The following is a 19,117-nucleotide window of genomic DNA, read 5'->3' on the forward strand; positions in this document are numbered from 1 at the left end:
CAGTTCCTCATGTTGGGGTGACCCCCAACCATAAAATCATTTTGTTGCTACTTCATAACTGTAGTTTTGCTACTGTTATGAATTGTAATCTATCTAATATGCAGGGTATCTAATAGCAACCCCCCCCCAAAGGGGCAATGGTCCTTAGGTTGAGATCTACTGCTATATTATAGAACTAAATCCCCCACCCACAAGGGCTGGGCCCACTTACACCTATCACTAATTAAGAAAACGCCCTACAATTGGATCTTGTGGAGGCATTTTCTCAACTGAGTTTTCTCCATCTCCCTAGTTTTATCCCAGGCTTCCCTCTCTGTGTAGCATTCAGTACACCTTCATCGGAAGGGAAGGAAAGGGAAGGGAATCACTGTTTGTTTAAGAGCCTCTGTGGATGTATGAAATTTTATCGATCTAGCACATTTACTTTATTCTCATAACAACATTATGAATTATCAATATTAAGCCTGGTCACACATGTGAGGACATTTTCATAATAGAGGTAACACAGTTGCCAAAGTTTGGATATGTTCTGCCTGCCCCCCTATACGTTGAAAACCTAATGGCCAATGGGTACCGGGAGCAAAATGGCAGCCAACTGGGTCCTCAGTGCTCCGAGCCTAGTGAACGCATTGGTGTGGATGAGAACAAGGCTTGAGGCGTCCAGTTTAATCTCTTACTCTTTCTACTTCTCTTGGACCTTCCTCCATGGGAAGAAGGAACCTTGACAAATGACTGCCTCTGGAATTTAGATTTTCCAGAATCCAGAACTGTAAGCATCTACATTTATATTTCACTACAAATCACCTTGCCTGGGGTATTATAACAGCACCACACAGAATAATACAACTTACATGATTCTCAAGTAGAAGCAACTGGCTAGCCAGGGCCAATAGCTCAAGTAACTAAAGCAGGTTTTTCTTTTTGTTTTTGTTTTGGGAGGCAGGGGGTGGGGGTGTAAAATATCGGACCAGGTGGAAGACATACACTGTCTGCTTGGAAGGTAAGTGACAGCAACATACATGTACATACAGTGAACTGGGGTGAGGAAGGCATGTGGGTCATGTGAGGCGGCATGGAGAGGAGCAGGAGGACCGTTTACTCCTCTGAGAAAGCCTTCAGCTCCATTCTTCAGAACGGACACTGAAGAGAGGAGGGGAGCCTGACGTAGGCAGCCCGTTAGAGAGATGGGGAACGGAGGACTGAGGGACTGAGGGCAGGGCTTCTAAGGAGCTATTCTCAGTAGAAGCAGGAGTCTTAGTATTAAGACCCTTGTTTATGCATGTGAGGCTCACTGGGCTTCAGGGGTGGGGTGACAACAAAATGAGTGGGACCTATAATTGCCCTGATTGGTTGGTGATTGGTTGTGCCTGAGCAGTACTTCTTCATTCCTCTAAGTTCCCCTGGCACGGGTCAAGTTTCCACTGGAGATTGCCACTGCACTTTCCATCTCCCCATTTAGCTCCATCCAGAGTTGGTGGTTTTGGCACCAAAGAGAAGAGTGAGGAGTAGAGAAAGTCCCGTTTCATAGTGACACTCCTGAAGGATCGCACAAACGCCACAGCTTCCACTATTAGCAATTATATTCCTTGGAGCCAATGAGCCACCCTCAGTTAGAACACAAACGAACCAGAGGGAGCTGCTCATAGCTTATTAGGTGCTAGCTTATTAAGTGACTTATTAAATATTAAAGTTATTGCGTATTAACCTTATCAGTAGCTTATTAAGTAGCTTATTAAACATGATACAGAACACTGCCATGAAGTGAATAAAAGTTATAGTGATTACACTAAAGAGCTAACGATACAGAGACACTCATAGTAGATCAGGCACTGAGATAAGCATGCTGTAAGTGTTCTCTCCGTTAATTCAGACAAACAATGCTGCCACCCTCTTCTTCGAAAACCAGAGAGCTGAGGCCTGAACACAGAGCTGTTGGCCTTCAGAGTTGCGTATCAAAGACCAAGGGGGCGTGTAAACTGGACTCTGTTACAGGTAAGCACCCCCCCCCAAGTGGGTACACACATACAGGCACATGATCAGCATGGGGGTTGCTTGCTGGGTAGGAGCAAAAAAGGTTTAGAATGAAACGCTGCTGCAAAATGTAGGGTGGCACACAAGTTGAGTTCTAGGGTACCTCCAGGGAGAAGGATGCTTTATAAAGTCTCTACATGAAAACTGAACTAAGACGTCCTTCGAGTGTTTGTGTGTGTGTGTGTGTGAGAGAGAGAGGGGGGGGCAGATACAACATTTTTATAGTTGCTATTTTTCTTAATTTCTAGACTAGATAACTCATTCACTGGGGATTTGTTATAGTGTTAAAACACTTTTAAAACACACACACACACAAATCAGTTCTCATTTGTTTGTACCCACAATTATGAAAAAATTTCCAATTTTGTGCAGCCAAGGACATGCTGTTTTAAAATAAATGACAGAGAGAATAATAAACCAACTACAATCCAATGTAAGAAACAAAACATTATAAATATAGCAAATGCTCTCACTACTTAGCCCTGATTCTGTTTACTGTCTCTGTGCCCAGAGAACAACACTCTTTAGAGTGGGGGGAGGGGCCTGTTTCCTTGTTTTTCTCTTTAAAAACCTACATCCATCCATATGACTCACATGAAAGAGCTGGTAAGGTTTGCATGCATCATTAAGTCTTGAAGAATGGGGCTGGAGAGATGGCTCAGAGATGAAGAACACTTGCTGTTCCTTCTCATTTCCCAGTACCAACATCGGGTGGATCATAGCCATCAGCTACTGAGAGTAAGACTCTCTCTTCTGGCTGCAACAGGTACCTGCACACACACACACACACACACACACACAGAGAGAGAGAGAGAGAGAGAGAGAGAGAGAGAGAGAGAGAGAGAGAGAGAGAGAGACGCTTTAATGAAATGGAATTGCCCTCTACATAGCAGGACACCTGTGACTTTATTCTCTCTCTCTGTTGCTTAGCATTGATATCTCCAGGGCCCTCATTCCCCACCAATAATACTCATTGCACGAGTGTGGCTCATTGTAACCATGTGGTCTTTGAGGCACGTTTACTTGCTATAATTTTTGGTTGTTAGGAATAATGCGACCACAAACGCTCTTACCCTTAAATTCCATGTGCACATGCTAGAGTTTCCTTACCTAATAACTGCAGTGGAGCTTCAGGACGCAGGTAGGTGGCAGAGCATGCCCACTCTCAGCTTCACTCGACGATGCCAGATTTTTCCCAGAGCAGTTGGTTCAATCGGCTATGCATTGGCCCTGTACGAGAGCTGCCTCCCCTGCCTCCTCCCCACTGCTCAGGACTGTACAGCTTTCTGCCATTTTGGTTTTGGGTCTTGACATTTCTCCAATTATGAATGAGACACACCATCTTTTCTAATATCTGTAGGACTCTCAGGTAGCGTCTTTTGTCAAAGGGATTTTTGAGTTTGCTTCTTTTTAATGGAGTGTGTGTGTGTGTGTGTGTGTTACTGGATAGTGAACATAGGGCCTGTGCATTCTAGGTACATGCTTTCCCACTGAGCTATATCCCCCCCCCCCCATTGAAGTTTTTGAGGTAAGGTTGACCTAGAACTCATTTGGTAGCACCGGCCTTGAGCTTTCTTTCATATACATGTCTACATCAGGTATATATACCAATGTGCATGTGTGCGTTTGCTTGTTTGCGGGCACACATGGGGAGCGTTGAGTGTGATTGCATGTGTGCATCCCCATGAGGTCTGGTCTACACTGACCGCCTTCCTCCATCATCCCCAGCCTTGTACTTTAGGTGGGGTTTCATCTTGAAGCCAGAGTTTACAGTTTAGGCTAAATTGGTCTAGACATCATACCCAAGGGATCCCCTGTCGCTGCCTGAGTGCTGGGATTAGACAGTCCTCCACCCCATCCTGCTTATACATGAGATCTGGGGATCCACATCGCCATCTCCCAGCTTCATGCTAAGGACTTTACCCACTGACCCATCTCTCCAGTCCTGGGCCTTGAACTTGTGATTCTCCTGCTTCAGCTTTCTTCATTTTTACTAAATCCAAACCTACTAGGTTTTTGTTGTTGTTGTTTGTGTTTTCAGTATCTTGTTTAAGGATATATTCCTGGCCTGTAATGACATTCACGCATTCTCTACTGCAACTTCTGTGTTTATGAGGTTTCTGAATTTGCTGGCATTTTGACTGTGTCATGATTGTGTTGGTCTATCTCCATGCTAAAACCACATCATGTCACCCACTACAAAAGGCATCCACCGGGGCAGGTCCCATAATATTTGTTTGGTTATTTGTTTCCTCCCCTCCCGCCTCCTGCCTCCCCTCTCCTTCCCCCTTCTTCTAATCCCTCTTGTGGATGGGATATCAAAGCTGTTTGTACACCATCGTTCAATATACGGTCTAGCTCCACCTCGTTAATTTTCATAGACAACTCCACCCGAGTCATGAGATGTCTGTGATATCGCCTCCTGGCGTCATACGTTGGTGGTGATGTAAAACATGAGTCTGAATGGTTTCTCAGTGCGGACTACAGTGCTCAGAAGAAGATAGTCCACTCTCGGGGTCAAGGTCAACAAGAGTGTCAGGAAACCTGAACTAAGGAAATTCTATTCAGTACCATCTCTAATAGTCCCCACAGAAATCCCACAGTGTCAGCAAACCCCTCCTCTACCTGCCATGCCTACAGGCTTATTCCAAGGGCAACCCCATCGTAGCTCAAACAGATCCTCTACCTAGTCACTCTGCCCCCTTGCCAACTTCTTCAGTCATTGCATGAGCTTTGCAACTGTCTAGTTCCCAGGAAAAGACACTCTGAAACCGCTCTAGGCTTCGGGTGACCATCCTTTCCTCCGTCACCGCTTATCAGACTGTTGATCCTACTGCCGGAGTCTCCTGACTCTAACCTCCTCTGCTCCCCCACTGCCGCTGTTCCCTGATGTTCTGCAATTTCCAAGCCTCCACCCCTCCAGATGATGCTCCCAGACTCCCCAGCCCGACTTAGTCCATTAGCTCCTTATCTTGTTGGTGGAAGGGAGGGCAGTGGGAGCCCTCTGCCTTAGGAGAGAGGAAAGGCTTGCCACCTCACTGGTTAGAATCCTTCTACAACTGTCATGACTTTGTTCATTGTTGCTGCCCTACCCTTTGCCACACCTGGCCAATGTCCCACCACTGTTCTTGGCATTGCTGGCAATGGCACAGTCTTCCTCAGAGGGGCGCTACAATGTTGCGATGAAACACTGCTTCCTGAGATCTCAGCAACCCTTGCGCTTGGTGAGCATCTTGCTATATAGCAATTATTGGTAATGATATTCTTATGGGTTTCCCATTTCTTGTTTGGCTCCTATCTTGGTGTGCACATCCTTCCATGCCTGTTCCCATCATACATTTCACGATCTACCTTTTTGGATGTAGCTCTGCCAAAATCTTTACACTGCTCTGGATTGTTTTTAAGAAGGCTTTTTACTTGGCCTCAGATGCCTTCCAGTCTTCTCTCAGCTCATCCTTGAAGAGACATCTCACAGCCATGTTTCCTGTAACACCTTCAAATTGACCACGAAAAAGCAAAAGATGGTTTTGCTTGCTTTCTTGCTTGTTTTTTTTTTTTGTTTTTGTTTTTTTTTTGTTTGTTTTTATTATTTTTTTTTCTAGACAGGGTTTCTCTGTGTAGCTCTGGCTATCCTGGAACTCGCTTTGTAGACCAGGCTGGCCTCAAACTCAGAAATTCGCCTGCCTCTTTTCATGTCTGCTGTAATTCTACCCTGCTGCATCTCCTAAAAGGCTCCTCAAGGACTCAGCTTTGTATGTAGTTGTGTCAAATTAGGTGGCTGCCCCTTAGCACTCCCTACCTGTTTGTGTTTTGCTCGTTTTACCTACCTTATTGAGTGGGAGGGGGAGAGAGGGGGAGGAGAAAAGGAGGAAAGCTGTTTTTGTTTGTTGTTTGTTTTTTACTTCACCTTAGGCTTAGTGAAAAGTTTAGTTACTGATTTTTTTTTTTGTGGTTATTTTATGTTACTTGTCAGGGGCACCTGCTTTCCATGCCCCAAGGAAAATACAGTAGCATTTTCCCCAAATGGTTCCCAATATTAGTATCCCCAGGGAACTGACCTCAGTGACCAAAGGAACTGAGTCTCAAAACGGAAGAGTAGGTCACGGCTGTCTTAGTCTCCGTCCTTGAGAGGGCGCTGCTCCCAAGTCAAATCCCCAGGGCTGGGAAAGAAATGCCTGCGCTTTCCCACAGGACTCTGGCAGTAGCTTTTTGCAGATAGAGTCCACGCGGTCGCAGAGCGCCTGCCCATAGACATGGCGGCGCCCTGCTTGGCTTCGCGTCGCCCTGACCGTGGAGCTGGCCGGGCTTTGCCAGTTCTCCGGGACTTCCTGCACGTCTGGCATTTAAACGCGCGCCGGGGGCGGCGGGATGCTGCTGCGGATGCGGAGCTGTGTGAGCCGCTGCCTACCCGGAGCAGCCTGGGCTCCGCAGGAGCGGAGCTCGAGCATCCTTTAGTCATCTATCTGGGGAGACCTGGAACTCAGGCTTCGGCTTCCCGGCAGGTTTGTCTTTAATTTCCAAGGTTGTACTTCTCTTGACACAATCCGCAGCATCCTCCTCTCCAACCCCGCTGTGGATGAACCTGGGACTGGACTGAATCCAGCAGCTGGGGCAGCCCGGGCCATGGTGCATCTGAGCCCCGAGCTCTGGTAAGGCAGCAGTGGCTGCGGCGTTGTTCGAGCTAGGCGGGTGCCACTCCCGGGAGCTTCCTCCCAGCTGTCACAATGTTCAGTTGGCTGGGTAATGATGATCGCCGCAAGAAGGACCCTGAGGTCTTCCAGACGGTGAGCGATGGACTCAAAAAACTCTACAAGACCAAGCTGCTGCCTCTGGAAGAGTATTACCGCTTCCACGAGTTCCACTCGCCCGCCCTGGAAGATGCTGATTTCGACAACAAGCCCATGGTCCTGTTGGTGGGCCAGTACTCTACCGGCAAGACCACCTTCATCAGGTGAGCCTCATCTGGGTGCTGAGCCTTCCAGGTGACATGGAAAGTCTTCCACTAAGGGCTCTGAAGAAATCCCTGTGGGAGGCCTCAGAAGTTGATCCTACTACTGAGACCCCCATTGAGTCCTATATGATGTCCCTCCTCAGTTCTTAGCCCTGGTCATTTTATTAAGAGTCATCCCTGTTGTCTGATCTGGGCACTGAAACTGAGGCACAGAAGGAACCAGACTTCTAATGAAGGTGGGGATACCGTAACCCTCCTTTTGACTAGGATCTCTTATCTTGTGAAGGGCTTGGGATTATCCAGGGGAGCCTTACCTTTGCAGCCGAGTTGTTCTCATGGTCGCAGGCCTGGGGATGGGGGTGAACTGGAGACCCTGGGGTCATTTGTTCTTTTACCGTTTTTCCTTCTCTCTGACAGTGCTTTTAGGGCTGTCTCTTAGAGAAGCAGAATACTTTTAATAAGTTTCTTCTTTGAACTTAATAGTCCAATAATAATAATAATAATAATAATAATAATAATAATAATAATAAATAATAATAAAGCTCACAGAAGTAGAGGAGATACTAAGATGCCTCATCTGGCCCCGGACTTTGCAGGTGAGATGGCAGAGGTGATGGGAGGATACGTGACGGTTTAGAGCTGCACAAGATGGAAGCAGCCCTCGGTGCCTGTGAAAAATGTTAGTTAAGTGCCTGTAACTTTAACAGGGATTTCTTCCATTCCATTGAATGATAGATTTGGGGGGCTGCAAGCATTCAGAGAGAAAGTCAGAAAAATCCATCTCTCTGAAGAACAGGCCTCTCTCCATCTTTACTGCATACAGACTGCAAAGCCAGGCTGCCCTTTTCAAAGGTTGAGGGGTACACATATTCCAAAGGTTGGGGACTGCTTTATGGCCCTTTGGGCTAAGAGGTCACACTCTTACAGGTGCCGTATCCTCCCAGAGTCAAGGGTACCCATCTGCGGAGGGCTTTAAAGCAGCAGTCCTCATATTTCTGGATTGGCGTCATGATCTACAGAGCCACGTGCTTTGCTTGTTAAGGAGAGCAGCAGAGTTGACAACCCGGTGACTCATTTTTCAGTTTCTCATGTCTCCCGTGCTAAGCTTCTGGGAGCCGTGTGTGTACCATGCTAACCTGTCCTGTCTGAGCAGAGCACCAAATCATTTGTCTTTGTGGAGTGGACAGTCTTGGGCTGTCAACTTGACCTGCAGCTTTGCAAGGTCAAATGATTTCTGAAGTGGGGACCTGGGGGTTGTAGCTTATTAACTCTAGTATATTTTAAACATGAGACATAAATCCATTGTGGGTTTTTTTTTCACCTTGTTTTTTAAAATCTATTTTTTTTTTATTTCTTAAAAAAAAAAAAAGAAAGCTGTAGCACTCTCTTTAGAAAACTCCACCGGATACCCTATGTTTACCTGTAGTGTTGAATGGATTTAACTGGGAACACAGAGGGAGAATCTTGGATTCAAAGTCAGCCCTTAATTTTATTAAACATCAATTGGTGCCAAATGTGCTTCAGAGATACCTGGGTTGTGCACACAAGTTCCTTTGTATCGCTGTTCTCCACCCTATTGGGTTTATGCCTCATGGGAAGTGTGGGCAATCTGCAAACTGTTCTTGGCTTCGCACAGCCTTCCCTGGCCCTCTGATCATCCTTGGTCATGACCCTGAGGACATTAAGCTATTGGACCGTCTCCTTCCCGCAGTAAAGGCACTTTGGTAGCTTCTGTACCTGAGCATGTCCAGGGACTAAGCTCTGGGGAGTTCCCAGCAGCCATCTTGCAAAATGGGAGGGAAGAAAAGCAAGTGTGTTTTAAGAGCAGGGTCCCCCGAACACTAGAAAGTTTAAGTGCCTCTGTGTGGGATGCCCTCTGGATTTTGCCTGAGTCACCACAGGCTGTTACTAGATCCAAGAAAGTGGAAGAGTGAGATGCCCCACGTTATCCCTTATCTGAGGAAGGCAGATCCCTCTTCCTTCTTATCCTCCTAGTCCAAGGGGCCTCCTTCCTCCTCATAACAATAACTGAATTTAGCTCGTGCACCCAAAGCCGTTTCCCCTCTAGAGAGAGGGCAGGAGTGGAGCGAGTCAACCGTCAAGGGTTTTCCCCAACCAAACTGCACATTTTTCTCTCTTCTCACTAAACCCAACAGTTTCAATTATTATTAGAAAGTGAAGAATAGAATAAACTTGAAAAAGAAACGAAACTGTCCATAACCTATAACTCAGGAAAACAAAACAAAACAAAAACATTTAAAATATGTTTACCTTTTCGGGACTTACGACTGTCTTACACTCTGTTGAGCACATACCATGAATGTCATGTCGTAAGCTAGAGTTTTTTTAGTTATGGTTATAGTATGACTATGCCTCACATAACCATCATTTTCATCAGCTATATAATATTTCACTTCAGATAGATGCGGTATATTCCTTAATTAAATGCTACTTTACGTGTTGCTCCTGATTTGTTTGCTGTTGCAAGATTACCCTGAATAGCATATTCTCCACAGATTAGTCTTGGTTTTTTTAGAGATTACAAGAATCCTGGGGGGGGGGGGCAAAGGTTATGCAGCATTCTTCATAAATATTTAATTTAAAAAAGAACATTTCTCTATCGAGTCACATTCCGCAGTTGCCTCCCAACATGGTAGTATGCACAACTATCACTTTGCCCTGAGTGTGTGCACTCTGGTCTGGCTCTCAGGAGCCTTCCCATCTCTGCCTGAGGCCTGAGCCTGGGAAGAACCTCTCCCCTCCAGGACTTGCCCCTTGAGTCCCTCATTATTGGCTTTATGTCTCCTGAGTGTCCATCTGCTTTCAGCTCTGCAGTGTTTGCCATGAAATCTATGGCTTGTCTCCGGAGGAACACACAGAAAGGACATTCTTGTAATAACTAATTGACGTGCTATGATCTCTGCCTGAAATAACTTCCCTGGCCTAAGGCCCAGCAACCCAGAGTAATAAAATAAACAATAAATTGGTCTGTGGGCTGCTCCCTCTAACACAGTCTGCCTTTTTGGAGCACAGTAGCTCTGTGTCCCTGGCAGTCTCCTTCCGCCTCTGCTGTTTCTCTTGCTGGCCTGAAACTTTAAGTTTTAAACCCCTCCTTCTCTGGACCTGTTGGATTCCTGGCTACCCTTTCTTGCTATTTATTTTCTGGGCCTTCTCTGTCTGCTGGCAGACAGGAGAGAGGAAGTAGAGGTAGGCAGAAACTAGCCCAGGTACCAACTGTTATTGTGGTCTCCTTGAACTTTGCTTGGACTGGAGAGGAGAGGTCTGAGGTTCAGAGCCCCCACTATAATGTCTACATTGAACTTGAGCCTCTTCTGCAGTAAGCCTTGGACCACTGGGATGCTAGGTGTACCAGAGTGAGCCCAACTTAGCTGTTTCAACTGTTTCACATTTCTTCAAGGACTCTGCAGCCTCCACCAAGAGTGATTGATGTAGTGTTTCCTGTGTTTGCTCCATCTGTTATCATTTCCAGGGACAGATAGGGATGGGGACACACACCTTACCCTGGCCCTCAGTGTGTGATTATCTCATGAAAGATGATTTTCATGGAAACCAAAGGCAGAGAGTTCACCATCCTGGGGAAACCCACTCCTCTGTAGACTTTACTCTGCCTACAACAGTACCTTCACCACTTCAGGGCTCTGATATTGGGAGTCAAAGGATGTTCTTTTATTGTCCTAGTCTGTTGTGTTCAAAGTGGAGCTGGGTAAATGTTCAGTTGCTTTTATCCAAGGCTCATTGGTTACTGAAGGGAGCATAAATCTTCAGACTAGAGGAACCTATCTGCCTGCCTCGGGTCCAGTTGAGGAATCACCTTGAATCCAGGCATCTGGAAGTCAGCAGAGACAACAGTGGAGAAAAGTTTGCAAACCACTCCCATTGGCTGTGGGACAAAGGTCTTAACCCAGGCTATGTCAGTAGAACCTGGCTTCCCTATTCTTTAGCCAAGAGGCTCACAAGGAAGGATAAGGGAGGTTACACCCTCATTTCTCTCTGGTCTTGTTTCCTTATCCATACCATGTGAATCCTAGCAACTGCTTCGTGGGAACAGGAGAGTTCAGAACCAATTCTAGGCCATTTAGTTCTAGGTACCAATGGGATGGGAGGTTATCAATACCTTCCCTCTTTCTAGCTGAGGATGACCCTCAGGAGGTAGGGGGCAGCCTTCTAGTTTGGTGAAGGGCATGCTGCCTGTCTATACTACAGAAGGGCAGAGGAAGGAACATGATGCTGGAGTAACTAGTGTCCTAGATGGGCAGGCTGCAAGGATGGAGCCTGCAAGGGAATGAATGCTAAAACCATCCAATCCCAGCTCTAAACTGTTCCATGACCATTTCCTGGGGCCATGGAGCTGACTTCTTAACCTAGCATCCATCTACATACAGTCTTCCACCTACTTTGTGTCTCTATGTGTATGTCACTCTCTCCCTAAAACTAAGTCAGGCTAATAGGGCAAGAGTTATCCTGACTTTATTTTAAAGTAGAAGGACCCATGGCTGAGGTGCTCAAAGATATAGTTGCATACCACAGAGACCCACTGTGTTTTCGGAATGCGCTTAGACTACCTGCAGGGTAGTCTAAGCTGTGAGATCTGCTGTTACAGGAGAAGGAAGAGTGTGTGTGGTTTGTGGGTGAGGTGAGGGATGAATCCGTTAAGGCTTCACGAAGGACACATCTGAACTGTGTTTAGAGACGAGGTGGGAATGTGCCAAGTACCTGCAGGCAACCCTGAAGGGTTCATTTTCTCTAATTATCGTTTCTGTCATTGTGGGAAAAGTCTGCTACAGGCCCTGCTTTCTCAAAACTCTTGTGTATTACCTCGAACAGTTGAACTTTTTAGCTGTCATAGTTAGAAACCAGGTATTTGCCTGTTTTATCAGCCAGGGAGGTAGAGCCATTCTTTTAACATGTTCAGTGACTTAGGTATTTATTTAGTTTGTCTATGTTTGCCTGCCTGGATGTATGTGTATGTCCAGCAAGTGAAGGTCAGAGGACAATTTGCCAGAGTCGATTCTCTCTTTCCACCATGCTAGAGATCAAACTTAGGCTGCCAGATTTGGCAGCAGGTGCCTTTGCCCACTGAGCCATCTTGCTGGCCCCAATGTTCTTTTGAGCCACTTGTTCAGGGTCATGTTGGTGGTAGAGTTGTGTGGGTCCCTAAGTCACTCAAGAGAGCAACAGATTCTTCAGATGATTTGGGACAGCTAACCCAGAGCCTCCAGCAGCAATATTCGCAGGTCTTCAGCCTTTGTAGTTTCTTCCCTGTCTGTGGTTGAATCCAGTAGCTTCTCAGAGCCTGGGCCTCCTTGCTGGGGAGATGGGTGCCTGAAAGACAAGCCCGGATGAGACTCTTGGGCTCTATGCCATACCCTGCATACTTAGGTCATCAGCAAAGCAGACCACATGCTTAGATTGCCAACTAAGCAGGGCATAAAAAAATGAGGAAAATGTTATGAAATAATCTCTACTTAAGAAACATATGAAGAAAAATCGCCCTCATGGGGAAAAGTCAGATTTGTGTTGAATTTCCCCACACATATTTTATGGTTTAGCCTTTATTTATTTGGCATTGGATGGCAAGGGAGGGGAGACAACAAGATCTTTTCAGTGTTTAGGACCTCAAATTTGACCCTGAACTTGAGCATGGTATTTTTCACCTGACCCTGTTGCAAAACTGAGTTAATGTTGTCATGTCATGGCACAGGTAAGGTTGATTATGTGGGCAGAAGTTCAAAACATAAGCATAAGTACAATCTAAGGAGGGTTCTGTCCCTTCTTATTTCATGCGTCCCCATCTCAGCTGGTCCCACCCAGGCTTGAATTAACTTTTCTTTTTTTACACAGCTGTGGGAAATGTTTCTGCCCAGCAACAGAGGCGATCTGTCCCACACCCTGTAAAGAAGTAGTGCATGAGATTCCTCAATAGATTTTCCTTTCTGGACACAGTGGTGCCTTTGTTTGTGAGGCACCCGGTACTACAAGCCATACCCAAATGTCTCTGAGAATTTATCCCGTCCAGTTCCCTGCTTGGCCTGACTGTAGCCTCTGGGCACGCTCTTGGCCTTCTTAGTCTCTGGGTTTCCCCAGACTCATTACGAGGTTAGCAAGTTATGGGTCCTGTGAGTGTAAGAAGCCAGTAGACCCAACCCAGAACCCTTTGGCCGGCCACCTCAGGCAGTGGTTCCACAACTCCCCAGGAAGCTGACCTGTTAGGCTGGGCAGTGTCACCCTTTGTTCATCTGCTGAGTACAGCTTGTCTTCCAGAGCTGGAATCTGAGACGCCTTCTAAAGAACATTAGCTCATTGCTGCTGTGGCCTCATTCATTCTGGGCATTTTTGAGGCTGCCTCAGAATGGTTCTTTCCATCCCTCTAGTTCCGCTGTCCCATCCGCACTCTGCTACACCTCCTTGATGGGTCTGCGTTAGGACATGGAGCAGCCGACATCGACTGTCCCAAATCAGCACAAAGATTCTCATAGGGAATCCGGCCTTACTGTTTCTCGGTGTCCTTTTGAAAACCACAGGGTCAAGACCTGCTCCTGCCATCTGCTAGCAAGAGCATATGCATATATATCATACACATATACATATGCATATATGCCTGCGGTCACTGAGGCTGAGTGTACAGCCAGGGGCTGAGTTTCTGGAGACACGTGTTCCCAAGTTTGTGGGTCCCAGACCCTGGCTCTAACCAGCTTCTTGCCAAACAATATACTTTTGGATCTTATATCACTTTTTACTTCTAGTTCCACATGGGGATGCAGAGTATCATTGTTGGCCTGTCCCCAGAGGTGGATGCATTTCCAGGAGGAGGAGGCTTAGGTTGTGAGAGGAGACAGTGGCTATGGTCATGAGAGGCATGGTTTCTTATATCCAAATGCCAGGCTCAAATCCTAGGCTATCTGTAACTGATGTGCACATGGGGCAAATTAACTTTGGTCTCTTCCCCTTTAAAATAAGAAAAGATGCTCTGTAAAGGGTACCAGTTGAATAAGTAACACATGTAACTCATCTAACTCCCACAGCAGTCTACAAGGTAGATTTACTCCCAAGGCCAGCAGTTCTCAACCTGGGTCATGACCCCTTTGGGAGTTGAGCAACCCTTGGTCACCTAAGACCATCTGAAAACACAGATATTTGCATTGCAATTCAGAACAGTAGCAAAATTACAGTTATGAAGTAGCAACAAAAATAATTTTATGGTTGGGAGGACACTCCAACATGAACGGCGTCATACACAACATGAATTAAAGGGTCACAGCCTTAAGAAGGCTGAGAACCACTGTCCTAGGTGGCATTTGACAGAGAGGATCATCATGCTAACAGCCCACTGGATATGAATATGAGACGAGATGACCATAGAACAGTTAGAACAATGTCTGGCATATTACAGGCAAGAAGTAAGCCTGAACTAGGATGCCCTGTGTGGTGGAGGGAGGTACTGAAGCCACGGTGTTTACAATAGGTACCCTCTAAAGGGCATACTCGTCATAGTCAGAAAGCCCGGGGTCCTGTCTCACTCAGGAAGTTCTCAAGGGAAAGCTTCACCAAGAGAGCACAGTCCTATGTGTGGCTTTGTTTTTCTCTGATCACAGCTCCACCACAGGCTCTTAAAAGGATGTTCTGACTGGAAGAAATCCCTCCTTGATACTCCCAGTTGCTAGACTGGGATAGTAGAGGTTAGAGGGGATCCCCAAGGCAGCCCACGACTTCAAAGGCTCCCCCACACTGCTGCTGTCATTAGTCTCTGAGCAGATCAACAGCTTCCTCTGGGGTTGAGGCTACTGCAGCTGCTCCACGGGCTCCTTGGGGACCGGGTCCATAGCAACCCAGCCCAGGCAACATGGGATAGTTTCCTGAAGGCACAGCTAGCCTGCTGGGGACCCAGAGGAAACCCAGCAGGTCTCCTTGGATTCTGCCCACCCTAGAGAGGCAGTGGATGGCAAGGAGCTCAAACTTAAGCCAGAGAGACTGGACTTTGCCTGGGCCTTGGTGAGCTTTCTGGGAGGTGATTTCTCAGAGGAATCAAAGATGGGAGAAGAGCAGCAGCAATGTCTCCCTGCTGGGGGTGGGGGCATGGGTTCCAGCCCTAATACTTGAGGAAGTCACATAACCCTTCTCAGCTTCCTTGGAGCCTACCTCAAGTGCCACTGTGGGGAACAGAAGACAGCATTACCAGACGTTCGGAATAAAATGTGACACTCAGAATTGCTGTTATATGTTAGCAGTTATTAAGAAAATGACAGGGTTGATACAGAGCCCACTATAATGCCCTGGCTGTGTGTTTGAACCATCTGGGAACCTTGTAAAGAGTAGCACTGATAAGGTCTTGACCAAGAAGGTTAGAAACATCAGAGTAGAGCCCCGAATCCATCCGCTGATACTCCTCAGGTACTAAGGACCAGGAAGCTGGGCCTCTGTGCTTCTCATTGTTCCTGAGCCCTCACTCTGTAGGTTTGTGTTTCTCGGGCAGCATCCTTGAGTGCCCAGCACAGATGCTCTGGGACTGTCCTCTGTCTGCCCAGTCCTATCCAAGGGTAGCTCCATGCACTGTTTTTCAGTCTAGCCACCCCCCACCCCCTGAAACACACTGTGTTCAAACTTGTCCAAGAATCCTAAAGGGCTCTGTTCTCCATCATCCTTAGTGACTACTCCCTGGCTATGTGTGCTCCTTTTCTTTTTGCCTCTACAAGGGGCAACAGAGTTGGGGAGGCAGGTGGCCTTGAGTTCTTTCTGCCCAGGTGAAAAGAGCAGAGAGGTACGGTCATGCCATGACACTGCCAGAGTTTCGGAAGCAACCATCCTCCTGCTCCCTCAGGAGTGCCATCATCAGGGATGAAAATAAATGGTTGCAGGTGGTACCATTCGGAAGTCCATTCCTGGCACAGTAGCCAGGAAACAGAAGAAATTCTGAAGATCCCATTGGCCAGTCTCCTAGTGGGACAGACCATGAGGTTCAGAGCAGGGAAGAGGTCTGCCTGGGGCCCAGCATGAGCAGAATCAGGTACCGGAAGTAGAAAGTGAGCGTGTTAAAAACCACCCCATAAAAATAGGCAACCACTCTTCCCCCACCTTCCCTTCTTTCACTGAGATAATGTGTCAATTCCTGTGCCACCATTACCCTCCCTTCTAGACCATAGACACTGCTACCAGATACCAATAGGAATTTCACTAAAAAAATGTAATAATTGATACAATGGAATTCTACATAGTTATCAACAAGGGTAAAGTAAGTCTGGATTGCTGTCTCTCAGATGTGTTAAGCATAAAACGAAACCCCTGCATGGCTATTATCTGCATAACCCCTGCAGAGTATGTAAATTCCTACCCACTGGCTGTACAACATCCTCTGTGGTTACTAAGTCTCAAGCTGGGGGCAGGATGTGTGTGTGTGTGTGTGTGTGTGTGTGTGTGTGTGTGTGTGTGTGTCTGCGCCCACGCAGGCGGGTGCAGGTGTCAGGTGCAATAGAAAAGCATTCGTAGATAAAAGGTAAATTTTGATTCACTCCACTTCAGGCACAGAGTTAAAAAAAAAAAAAAAAAAACTTTTAAAAAAGCGCGGTTAAAATCTTAACCCAACAACCTCATCGTGAACTGAAATATTGGTGATAGAACTGCCTGATGATGCCTGAGGACGCAAGGGAGAGAGCGTGCCTTGTGCAAGTATGTATTAGTTAGGGTTTTACTGCTGTGAACAGACACTATGACCAAGGCAAGTCTTATAAAAAAAACATTTAATTGGGGCTGGCTTACAGGTTCAGAGGTTCAGTCCATTATCATCAAGGTGGGAGCATGGCAGTATCCAGGCAGGCATGGCGCAGGAGGAGCTGAGAGTTCTATGTCTTCATCCAAAGGCTGCTAGTGGAAGACTGACTTCCAGGCAACTAGGGTGAGGATCTTATACCCACACCCACAGTGACACACCCATTCCAACTAGGTCACACCTATTCCAACAAGGCCACACCTTCAGATGGTGCCACTCCCTGGTCCAAGGATATACAAACCATCACATTCCACTCCCTGGTCCCCATAGACTTGTTCAAAAACATGAGTCTATGGGGGCCATACTTAAACAGCATAATGCAAAATGCATTTAGTGCAACTTTCAAAGTCCTCATAGTCTATAGCAGTTGCAACAATGTTAAAAGTCCAAAGTTCAAGGTCTCTTCTGAGATTCATTCAACTTAATTAACTGTAATCCCCAAAGCAAGGCAGGAAACCAGCTGGGCAAACACCAAACTCTGCATCTCCATGGCTGATGTCAAAGTGGTCTTCAGATCTCCACTCCTTTTTCATCTTTTTTGACTGCAACAAACTGCTTCCTCCTGGGCTGGTTCCACTCCCTGTTAGCAGCTTTCCTCAGCATGTATCCCATGGCTCTGGCATCTTTAACATCTTTGAGTCTCCAAGGCAATTTCAATGTTACAGCTTCTTCTTTCAGTGTCTGGGATTCCACTTGATCTTTTGGACTCCTCCTAAGGACTGGCATCACTTCTCCATCTCTGTCCTCTGTAGCACTCTATGCTCAGGTTGATCCACTCCATTATGGCTGCTGTTCTTGGTGATCATCCCATGGTACAGACATCTCCAATACACTGGGGTGTTCCACTCCAACTAGGCTTCACCAATAGCCTCTCATAGGCTCTTTTCAGGGTGCCAAGCCTCAAATCCTTTGCATGACCCCTTCAATCTTGGGCCATCAACTACAGCTGAGGCTTCACCTTCTCCAATGGGCTTCCCTGGCCTCTCACAGTGCTAAGCCTCAGCTTCTCTCCATGATCCCTTCATTCCTTCACAAGCAGTACCACCTGAGTGACTCTTACACATTACCAAGTCCAGCCGCAGCATGAGGTACAACCTTGGGTATCTCTGGAACACAGCTTCTTTGTGCTCCCAGAAAACAGATTCCAGAAGATTTCACCTCAACGATGCTGGTCTCTTCTTAATCACCGCTAATTCCTTAGCTCCAGCTAACCAGCATCAATTTTCCCAGTAGTTCCTTCCATTCTTAACTCTAGAGCCAGAGGCACATGGCTGAAGCTGCCGAGTTCTGCTGCTTACAGGAACTAGAACATGATCCCCTTGTATTATTACATTATCACTAGCTTTATGTTTTCTAAATCCTTCACTGCCTAAGCTTGGCTATCCTGGTTCTTGCTCTGTACATTGACCTTGAATGTAGAGATCAGCATGCTTGTCTCATGGGATTAAAGGTGTGTACCACCATGCCTGGATCTAATTTAGCTGGGTAGGATCTTGCCCCAAGGTCCCACTCCCTTAATCTTTATCTCCTAGAACACAAGATTTTGCTCCATTTCACTTCCTGGTACTCCTTTAATACTCAAACCATATATTTTATATTTTTCCTTTCTAAGCTTGCTATGCTTGTTCAAACTTTTCTTCATAAGACTTAACCAGAGAACAAAGTCTCTGCTGGGCTTTTTTGAAACTTCTTTTGTCAATGCAATTAATCCAAGTCTCTTCACCTTAGCCTCAGGCAAACTTTTCAGACAAGGGCAAAAAGTAGCCACATTCTTCACCAAAATACCACAAAACCAGTCTTTATGCCACATTCTGAAATTCTTCTCCTTTGAAATCTCTTGGGCCAGGTCAACACAGTTCAAATTACTCCCAGCAACAAAGTCTTCCATATTCCTACTAGGATGACCCATTAAGCCCCATTTAAAGCATTCCACTGCTTTCCAAATCCAAAGTCCCAAAATCCACATTCTTTCAAATAAAAGCATGGTCAGGCCTATCACAGCAATACCCCACTCCTGGTACCAACTTCTGTATTAGTTAGGGTTTTACTGCTGTGAACAGACACTATGACCAAGGCAAGTCTTATAAAAAAAAAAAAAAAAACATTTAATTGGGGCTGGCTTACAGGTTCAGAGGTTCAGTCCATTATCATCAAGGTGGGAGCATGGCAGTATCCAGGCAGGCATGGCNCAGGAGGAGCTGAGAGTTCTATGTCTTCATCCAAAGGCTGCTAGTGGAAGACTGACTTCCAGGCAACTAGGGTGAGGATCTTATACCCACACCCACAGTGACACACCCATTCCAACTAGGTCACACCTATTCCAACAAGGCCACACCTTCAGATGGTGCCACTCC

At 46.4% G+C, this 19,117-nt stretch overlaps 1 protein-coding gene across 1 annotated transcript in view; it reads left to right on the forward strand.

Annotated features, from left to right (window-relative positions):
* Nucleotides 1-6,351: 6,351 nt before the first annotated feature.
* The window catches only part of Ehd3 (EH domain containing 3), a 29,762-nt gene continuing 16,996 nt past the window's right edge, over nucleotides 6,352-19,117 (forward strand). Inside the window, exon 1 of the mRNA XM_021149374.1 lies at nucleotides 6,352-6,982. Coding sequence (XP_021005033.1) covers nucleotides 6,756-6,982 — 227 coding nt within the window. The 5' untranslated portion in view covers nucleotides 6,352-6,755. The remainder of the gene's footprint in view (nucleotides 6,983-19,117) is intronic.

Source organism: Mus caroli, chromosome 17, assembly GCF_900094665.2.
Source record: "Mus caroli chromosome 17, CAROLI_EIJ_v1.1, whole genome shotgun sequence".
Taxonomy (NCBI): Eukaryota; Metazoa; Chordata; class Mammalia; order Rodentia; family Muridae; genus Mus; species Mus caroli.